Genomic DNA, 10,000 nt, shown 5'->3' with positions numbered 1-10,000 from the left:
GTGGACCATTGTCTGATTTGATGGTATTTGGCAGTCCATGTCTGCAGAAGGTATCAGACAGACAGTCTATGATATTTTCAGTGGTAGTGGACTGCATAACCTCCACTTCGTAAAGTCGGCTGTAGTAATCAACAAAGACTAATAGTGAATTTCCGGATGGTAGTGGTCCCATTTAATCTAATACTAAGTCTTTCCAGGGTCCATCGGGTAATGATGTGGATCGGACAGGTTCAGCGGGATCTGGCCGTGCCATCAGCTGACACCCATGGCACGCTCAGCAATGTCTCTCATCAGCCGCTTCATCCATCCCTGGCCACAACATCTTGGTCCTGAGGTTCTTTTTGGTGCCAACCACGCCCAAATGGCCTTCGTGAGCAAGTGCTAAGGTCCTTGGCTACAGCTTACTAGGAATAATAATGCGTGTACCTCCAAGCACGAGCTGACCAATGACACACAACTCCCCCACCACTGTCGTATGCTGTGTACACTTTTCAAACCGCCCCGTTGCAATAGCTTTCCTCACTTCTCTCAGCTCTTCATCATCAGCAGAAGCCTCTTCTATCTCACGGGTTGTGAGTGCTGTTGGAGTTGCACTTAAAGCAACAAACCTAACATACTCTTCAGTACACCGCTGGTGGTTGTCAGCTTCAACTTTCCTATGAAGTAGTGGCGACAATGGATCAGCAATGCTCTCACGCCCAGGCCTGTGTATCGCACTGAAGTAATATGGCTGTAATTTCAGAACCCATCGCTCTATCCGTGCACATGGTCTTGATCGTGAACCATACAACAGACTCTACAACAAACTTCATCCCATACACATACACGTGGAATCTCTCACACCACAACCATTGCCTCCTTCTCTTTCTGGGAATATCTTTGCTCGCATCCGGTCAAACTACGACTTGCATAACATACCGGTGTCCATGCACCGTCCTGCTCCCGTACGAGAACAGCGCCCAGCCCAACTGGACTGGCATCCGTGATTATCTTGGTGGGTGCATTTTTATCGAAGTATGTCAAAGTGCAAGCTTCTGCCATCTTCTGTTTGAGACATTCAAATGACTTTTTCTGCTCCGGCCCAAATTCAAAGGGTGTCTCTTTCCTTGTCAGCCTTCGCAGTGGTTCGGATAACTGAGTGGCAAAGAGAGGTATGAACCGGCTACTGTAGTTGGCTAAACCCAGAAAGCTACGTACATCTGTGGCATTCTTTTGTTCTTCCACCCCTAATACTGCTTTAACACGATCTGCTGTAGGACCAATGCCTTTCTCCAAAAGCAGCATATCCATGAACATCAGCCTGTCCGTGTTGAACAAACATTTCTCAGCATTTAGAGCGAGACCGCACTCTTGCAGACGCTTTATAGTTTGGTGGAGTCGGCTGTTGTGTGTTTCCGTGTCGGGACCATGGACCACAATGTCATCCGAAATGTTTTCGACGCCTTCAATACCTGCCAGGGCTGAAGCAATTTCATGCTGATATTTTTCACTGGCGGAACAGACATCAAAGAGCAAGCGCTTGTATCGAAACAAACCATGAGGTGTAGCAAAGGTTGCGATTTCCCTAGATTCTGGGCTCAACTCCAGCTGGTGGTACCCCCATTTAAGGTCTAATTTACTGAAGACCTTAGAACCATTCATGGTATGTAACACCTCGTCAACCGTGGGAATTGGATTTAAGTTAAGATCTCTTTATGGAGACTCAAACAAAGCCAAGAGCGTCTGAACAATGATCACTTCTATCAAATCATTGAGAATTACATACTTTATAGAGAACTATTAGGAATTTTGATCTTCACTCAATTAAGTTAAAGCGAGTTCCTTCGCCAATAAGGTTTCTCTTAATATCCGCGGGAGATGCTCCTTCATATTTGTTAGGGTCACTTTTCTATCTTTAGTTTCGTTAACAGCCAATAGAACTTATTTCTCTTAGTAACAACGTTGGTAACGAAGGTTACACAATAATTGAGTATATAATCAACAGAAAACTACATTTTTGCCTATTTATATGACGACTTATTAAAAAAAGGAAACTATCTACATAGGCTTAAGATACACAGCAGTACTTGTGAAGGATGTTAACTTTCCAGAGACGACAACGCTTGCAGCTGGTCCTCGGTGCCTCTTTTAATTTTTGTAAGGGAAAGGGGTTACTTTCCTTCAGGGAAGAACTCAATTCGTCAATCAATACCTGGGAAAACCGCAACTGCCTCCGAATTTGACATGGCAAAGATTTGGGGCTCCCACCAGCCTTCCTTATGGCCAAATTCGTTCTGACTCTTGGGGACGTCTAAGGCGTGGTCGCTGCTGGCTCGGCGGGTGTTCTTTTCGTGGTTCTTCTTTCAGCCTCTGTGTTCGATTTTGAAGCACCCGTGTTTTTCTCTTCAGCTTGTCCTTTTAATTTTCCAGGCTTTTTGTTTTCTTCTGGGCCTTTGCTATTCCCCGACTGATTCTTTTTCTCCTCTTAGCTCGATTTGTTGCCTTCTAAAAGTCCATTTTAATGGCAAGTGAGACAGTAACTCGCCCAGGTCTCTCCATGTCGAGGACATCTGCATTATTTTTAGAGATTGTGGAATCTTCCAAAACTTAGGAGGATCTTGCTTTTTCCCTAGCTCTAAAGCTTTCAGACTTCTCCCTGTTATCCCTTCGCCGTTCAGCTCTTGCGTCGGCTGCTAAAAGCACTGTGGGTATGTACATGGCACGTTTGCGTTCTCTTTCCCGCTTCAAGTATTCTTCACAGACTATCAGCCTGCTTTTTCTTCTCCCTACACACATCTCTGCCCTTGTTAATTTTTAATTTTTGTTTCGGATACACCTTTGCTCAGCGACTTTCTCTCTCTGTATGCTATTTGAATTTTCACGACGCGTTTTTGGAGCCATCTGCAAGGAAAAGGTCCACCTTACACTGAACACAGAGTTTTAAGTTGAAACACCGAGTAAAATCCTTCCATCCAAATAAAAAATGGTACTTTTTAGAAGAATGAATTTAGGATATATGAATGCAGGTATCCCATAGAATTCGCTCTGTCACTGCATGTAGTTTTATTTAACATATCTCTCATATCGGCGAGTACGGTGCCTCTCTCGAAAATCAATTCTTGTCTGAGCATGCGGATATAAAGAAGAACTGATATGGGCTCTTTATCCGAGGGACAGGGCATTTCTCTCTCTTTCTTCGGACATATAGTCCTTAGGTAACGGAGCCGGTTACAGTAAAACTGTGGACAAATGTTTCGATGACGAAATTATGAAGTAGGAAACCACCACAGACCGGTCTCAACGATGGTGAAAACTTCGTTTCATACCCTCTCGTCCTTGAAAGCCAAAGTAAAAAATATAGGCGAACGTAAATGTGCAATAAGAGCATTGCTGCTTTGAACTCGAAAGTGGACAGCTAAAACTTCAGTTTAGAGGGTAGTTTAAGGTTCGAAACTTTCAACAAAAACAATGCTCTTTGGTTGAATGCTACTTTAGTTGAAAGATCATTTCTCAGTGAAGGAAATAGAAAAATAATTGTACTTAACAGTAAACCTTATCAAGAGTAATTTTTAACTCTAAGACAGCAAGAAACCATTTTGGCCCCTGCATTTCAACTGGGAATGAGTGTTAATCGGCAGTGGCTGACTAGACGCATATGGCTACAGCTTCTTGTCTGGGGTAGCAGCTTGTGATTCACATTTCACTCACTTTACCTTCAGCTGTTCCCATGTCCCATCGTCAATAATGTTGCTGTTCGCCCCAGAATCTATTAACATCTTAAGGTGTACTCCTCCTCCTTGTACGGTGACCATTTCTGAGTGTTCTCCTTCTGTAATACTGAATGCATAGTCATACTGGGGTCCAGAAAGTGTGTCATAGGGTTCCCTCCCAACCTGACCAGCATATGACTTTGTCTTGCAGACGTTTCTAAAATGATCTTTCCCGCGACACTTCCTAAATGTCTTGCCTCTTGCTGGGCACTGGGGATCACGACCAAAATGTCCCATTAAACCACACCTATAACATATCTTATCTCTCCCTTGGAATCGCAACTGTGTGCTAGTGCTCGGAGTAACTTCTCTCATTGATACGTTCTGATTCTTCCCTCTTTCCTAAAAGTGCAGCTAGTTGGGTTTCTATCTTTTCGCATTTTGCGGCAACCTCTAGAGTGCGTTTTAAGTTCACTTCTTGGCCTTCTTCCTTCAAGCCTTCAAGCAATTTTCATTTGATGTAAGTGGAAGTGCACTTATTCAAAACTGCATCTCTTATCTGGTTGTCGGTATCAGTGCCAAAATCACGATCTTTAGTTGCTTTCCTCAAGAGAGTGACAAACTGTTGAGCTGTCTCACTTTGGGTTTTGCGTGATCCGATGAAAAGTCTGGCGGGCGAATGCTGAGTTTACCTGTGGCACGAAATAGGCGTTGGGAGCTTCAACAGCACTGGCGTAATTTGTAGCGTCCCCGATTTCAGTTGAGGTGGTAAATATCTCCTGAACATCAGGCCCAGCCAGGTGGAGTAGCATTGCTCTTCGCCTTTGTTTAGTTGCTGCTGTTGCTCCTTCGTTTATAATAAGCCCTTTCCCGTCGGCGTACAGTTCGAATGAATTCGAAGTTAACCACCTTGTCCATCGGGGCCCAATCGTCGCTAGATCAGAAAAACAATCAAACGTCGGTAACACGCTCTTTTCCATCTTTTTGTCCTCGTCGCCAATGTAGTGCTCCCAAGAGCAGTAAAGTATCCAAACAAAAAGACTTAACTCAACCAATTTCATTTCAATCGTAACATGGCCGTCGCTATCAAAAAGCACATGGTCAAGCTATCCCAGCATACTTAGCGACCTAATACATTACAGCATCCATCATGTGGACTGAATTTTTGTCTCAATTCAAATCCTTCCATTAACGTGTTGACAATAAAAGTGTAAATCTTACTAATCTATCGGCTCCTTTCTTCGAAAGTGAATAATTTTACCCTTTATTGCCGACGAGCGATCCGAGCCAAAAGGCGAGGATCGCGAAGCGGCAGCCGCGCGCGAAAGTATCGAGCTGTAGGCGAAAAAATTGTCGAGTGATCCATAGAAAGAAGTAATGTAATGTAACAATAGAAATAAAATAAGCCAATCACATCGCGGAATTTTACTTGTGATGTAAGTTTAATGTGAGGTGTAGATTTCCTGGAGATTTTAGTAAGGACCAATGAAAGCTCGTGTATTGATGTGTGATGTCATTAGACAAACTTGCATGACGCGCTCGACTGTCAATGATCTTGTGCTCGGAGGTGAGGGAAGCACATTTTTTCCCATTTCCCTAACCGTTTTGTTGTGTGCACTTGCTTTGAGTGTTCTTTAATATTTATTTTCGAACGAGCGTGTTCTATATTGACTGAATGAGCTCAAAACTAAACCGGCGTACGTTTTAATCGGGCTGGGCCGTCGGTTCGCGAGTAGAGCAGTTTGTTTTTCGTTTTGTAACTATTGAGTTGTGAAGAATTTAATTTAATTTTCAAAGGAAATGTTGTCTGCAATGTACACAATTCAACGATCAATTTGATTTATAATTCATGGCTGTATCTTGCAAAACAAAAATTCTACAAGTGAAACAACTCTCATGTGCGAAAGAGTTTGATTCCCCATTGCATGTTTCACAATGAAAAGTCCGAAAACGCATTGGCGATTTTTTACCCTGCCTGATTTTATTCAACTTAATTATTGTGTATATTCCTGTTAAAATTACGGCCGCTCAAAAGTTATAGCAGTACTTTCCATGTTATAGCAAAACACGTTGACATTTACATTGTTGGAGATACAAAGTGTGCTATTTCTATTGTATCATTGTTAACTAGATAAGTTGAGTTTCAGTACTTTGGAATAAAAAAATTACAACTACTGTTGGGTATTTTAAAACTATGATACAAATCTGCAAACTATGTATTATATTGACTGTCTCGTTGGCACTTAGCGAGAGCTATTTCTAGGTTTTATGAATTTTCTTTGCTACTCGAATATGTTGCCGTAAAACCTGACCCTTTCTTGCTGGTGTCTTTAATTTTCATTTTCAACGCTTCTGTTAGTAACTTTGCCGATCTGCCGGCTTCAGTCGTTTCAGTCGTTGGACTTTAAGTGCGCCAGCATAATAAATAAATAAACTGTGAACTTCTTAGTTTTTATATCAGATTGTGAGGTGCCGTATGGAACCGTTGGGAAATGGCGCGGTATAATTATATCATCATCATCATTATTCTTTTTAGAGCCACACAACGTTTTTCCATGCGGACATGCCTGCCAATTGTTAACAAAACGTTTTTATGCTCTTAGGCAAGATGATGTGCTGGATATCCTGATATGTTTTCTCATTTTGTCTTTTTCAAGGACACCTTAAACCCACTGAAGGTTATAAGCCCTGCTGGCCTTGTGGGGCATTGCGTATAATACGACAGAAAGTATCTTATTATTCTCTTTCATCTTGATCCCGAAATAAAATGCGCATGCTCGTGGTAAAGTTTATGGCCTCTATGTTCCTGTTTATGGCTTCTTTCTTCATGATGCAGGCTATTTTCCCAGGTAAGTCGCGACATTGCTTCTTTAGTGTTCACTTTTGATGACCATGGCGATTTAACAATGTTGGGTATAATTGCATGTTATGTATTCCACGGCTAGGGCCGTGAAGGATTGTTGTTGTTGTTAAAAAATCTGATTCACGCCCACTGGTGCCCATGTCTCGCGGAGAGGGTTATCTTTATTAGTAGTAACCTCTCCCTTTTCCTCACTCTGTATTGCATTATTTTGTTACCAAGCTCACACCTTTTCGTTAATCAGATTAAACGCGCATGTATCAATGACAACCGCAGTTTCATGAAACTTGGTACAAGGTCAAGGGTCACGGAGTACGTTTGAAAGTGAGGGAGGAGGGAAGGGGGTCTAGGTTTTTGTGTGGATCACGGAGGTGTGAGAGGAGAGGGGATGAGGTTTAGGAGCAAACAACACCGTAGGAAAAAAAGTTGGGGAGGGGGGATGGTGGCTATAGCCTTCCCCCCCCCCCCCCCTCCCAGCCTCTCCCTCTCCGCGGCTCCTGAATGTGACCTACAATACTCACGGGGTACACTTCTATTTGAGTGCAAATTTTAAACGAAAAACGTGCTTTAACTGACGGTATAAGCACAGTCGGTTCGTGCGCGACCATAGTACAAGAGGTCCTTAGTTCGATTCCTGGATTTTGCATCCTTGTTTCGACTTCTCTCCTTTCAGTGTAGCCTAAGTAGCTATAAATACCCGTAAAACGGAGCACTGATAGAGAAGGGGGAGTAAAATGAGCGCACCGTCGACCTCAGGTTTGTCAGTTTAATTACTGTTTCGAGTTATCGACGTTAAATATGGTCGCTTTACTTTACTTTATTTTACGTTCAGTCAACGTTAATAACACGAAACTCCTATAACTGCAGAAAAAGCTTGCTTGTTCTGGGTCTGAAAGGAAACTCTCAGGCTATAGGGTGTAGGGTGGAAGGAAGGCTGTTTGAAAAGAATGCAATTGAAATTGTATCTTTCAGACAAACTAGCTTCCCCAGTATAACATGTCTGTGTTTGTCTTTTGAATTTTCCAATATCTTTTATTATTTTCAAAACGTGATCTTGTGCCTTGTTTTATGGCAGTTTTTCTTTTACCGATCAAAGGTTATGTTATTCGCTCTTTCAGAACTCACTTCAAAATTCAGCACAGTACCAACGTCAAGCCCTGCAATGGTAAGCTAGCGCTTGGCACGCGTGACCTACAATAGTAGCAATCCAGTTTGTCCCAGTCTTTCTTTTAATTTGACCTCCAGACATTTTTCTTCGTTGCCCCAAAAACATGCAAAATCTGGATATCATTTCACCCAAACTGACCTGTTTGTCCTTGTGGTATATACGGAAAGCTTCGAAGAGGTTTTTCCTCTTCCTGGTCGCAAGAAAATTGGCAGAAGCGAAAAACCCTTTTTCTTCATCTCGTGAGCAGAATTGAATGCAGAAAATCGGTTCCTTCTGCTGGTAACGGAGCAGAAAACAAAACAACTCCAAATGAAAACTAATCCCAAGTGACCAAAAATACAATTCTTTCCGGTACATACAGATAAACTCGGAAAATCTCTTCGGAGCATTCAATTTTCACGGAACGTTTGCTTAATTATGCTTTTTTTTTCCTGCCCATGTCATGAAATACCTAGGCAGATTTTTCTTATTCCAAAGGAAGCTAGTCTCGAAGTGATATAAGGTGCTCGATATTTTGACCAGACTTAATATGGGAAATACATTTATTCTTTGATTGCACTCACGTTATAACACGGCCATGTTGGTGCCAAAACAATAAAAAATTGTAGCCCTAGTTTTGCATAATATTAGAGTCAAATTCTTAAAAGGCTTTTTCGCTATTGTTCTTTCCACCAATATGGCGCCGTGACGTCACTGACGTGCATTCAAAGAATTCGCATTGAAGCGTGTTAGGGCTACTTTCATCATCGCAGTTGTAAATGTTACTGCTTAAGTGACATTTATGATTGCGATACTCTAAACTGAGACCTTGACATGCTTCTTTCTGCAGTTCAAGTTAAGTCTTTCATATGTTATGTGTCAGTATGATCCACCTCCCTAACCGTTTTATAACAAACTCAAAAAATAACCAGCTCTCACTGAGTTGGCCTGTTAGAGCACGGCGCTGGTGTCGCAGTGGTCTTGTCTTAAGATCATGTCTAAGCCTGCTTTTTAGGGCTTCCCTTTCCTTTAAATCAAGCCATTTCAGCAGGCGTTGCACCGTGTCACATGGTCGGTTTCACAAAACTTTGTTGAGCTTCCGTTGTGAGACAAGTTTCAGGAAAAGTAGAGCAGCTTTCTACTACAACGGTCGAGACGAGAAAGGTCTTGTTACACCAGACCGCGTAAGCCAATCAGAAACCGCACCTTACGTTCCAAGGACATGAACCGATTATCGACTTGGTTTGCGCGGGAATGTAGTAACAACATGCGAGAGCAGTTTTAACGTTTCCGAACAAGTTTCGACCGTTAATTTTACATCACGATGCAACGCCTGCTGGAACTTGTTTAACAGCGCCGTTGCAGATGTCTCAGCTAAACGTTTTAACGTGTGACAACGGCTGAACGTTCAAAAGTCTTGACACGCAAGTTATTTTCTCACCCACAGATGAAACCATCCAATGTACATCTTTTGGAGGAGAGACAAAGAGAACGACAAAATCATCTTCAGAAATATTGCAATTCACACAATTTCAACGATACTTCACGAAATGTTGACCACAAAAAATTGAAATTTTTTATGGTAAACGACAAATACAAAGTTGTGTATTGTTTTATTCCTAAGGTAGCTTGTACCCAGTGGAATAAGGTGTTTTTGGCTCTTGACAACCACCCAAATGTCACCGATGGGAAATTTATTCACAATCCTAAGAACTTCAAATTTCTTAATCGAGATTATTCTGCCGAAGAAGCTGAGTTAAGGCTTCAAACCTACTTTAAATTCATATTTGTCCGTGATCCTCTGGAGAGGTTGTTGTCGGCCTATGAAGACAAGTTAGTCTATGATCGAGAATGGTATTTTCATGCATCGTATTCAAAGAAAATAGTAAACCACTTCAATCGCTTCGTAGATAGGAGTTCGGACAATGAGGTAACATTTAAGAAGTTCATATACTACATAAGTACCATAGGATTCAACGAGGATCGTCACTGGGCAACGTACGATAACCTTTGTCTTCCTTGCGACATACATTTTGACTTTATCGGCCACTTCAACGATATGCACGAAGAAGCTCCCTACATTCTTCGACGAACTGGAATGGATAAAGTAGCGACTTTTCCACCTTCTATCACTCATAATACTAGGACTAAAATGCTAAAAAATTTTGCTTCTGTTCCCAAAGCTGAGATTTTTCAGCTTGTTAAGCTCTTTGAGAAGGATTATGAAATGTTCAATTACCATTTTCCAGGAGTTCTGTCTGACCTCCTAGGAGATTTTCTGAGTGGAGGTTTACAATAATAATT

The 10,000-nt window shown here is 41.9% G+C and overlaps 1 protein-coding gene across 1 annotated transcript in view; it reads left to right on the top strand.

The window, feature by feature from the left end:
- LOC137990878 (carbohydrate sulfotransferase 11-like) overlaps positions 1 to 10,000 on the top strand; it is a 12,483-nt gene that overhangs the window by 1,769 nt on the left and 714 nt on the right. Inside the window, exons 2-4 of the mRNA XM_068835984.1 lie at positions 6,347 to 6,538; positions 7,668 to 7,714; positions 9,144 to 10,000. The exon at positions 9,144 to 10,000 is cut by the window's right edge and continues 714 nt beyond it. Coding sequence (XP_068692085.1) covers positions 6,457 to 6,538; positions 7,668 to 7,714; positions 9,144 to 9,995 — 981 coding nt within the window. The 5' untranslated portion in view covers positions 6,347 to 6,456 and the 3' untranslated portion in view covers positions 9,996 to 10,000. The remainder of the gene's footprint in view (positions 1 to 6,346; positions 6,539 to 7,667; positions 7,715 to 9,143) is intronic.

This window comes from Montipora foliosa, chromosome 2 (genome assembly GCF_036669935.1).
Source record: "Montipora foliosa isolate CH-2021 chromosome 2, ASM3666993v2, whole genome shotgun sequence".
NCBI lineage: Eukaryota > Metazoa > Cnidaria > Anthozoa > Scleractinia > Acroporidae > Montipora > Montipora foliosa.
Note: the sequence above shows the minus strand (reverse complement) of the source record. Positions and strands in the feature narration are given on the sequence as shown.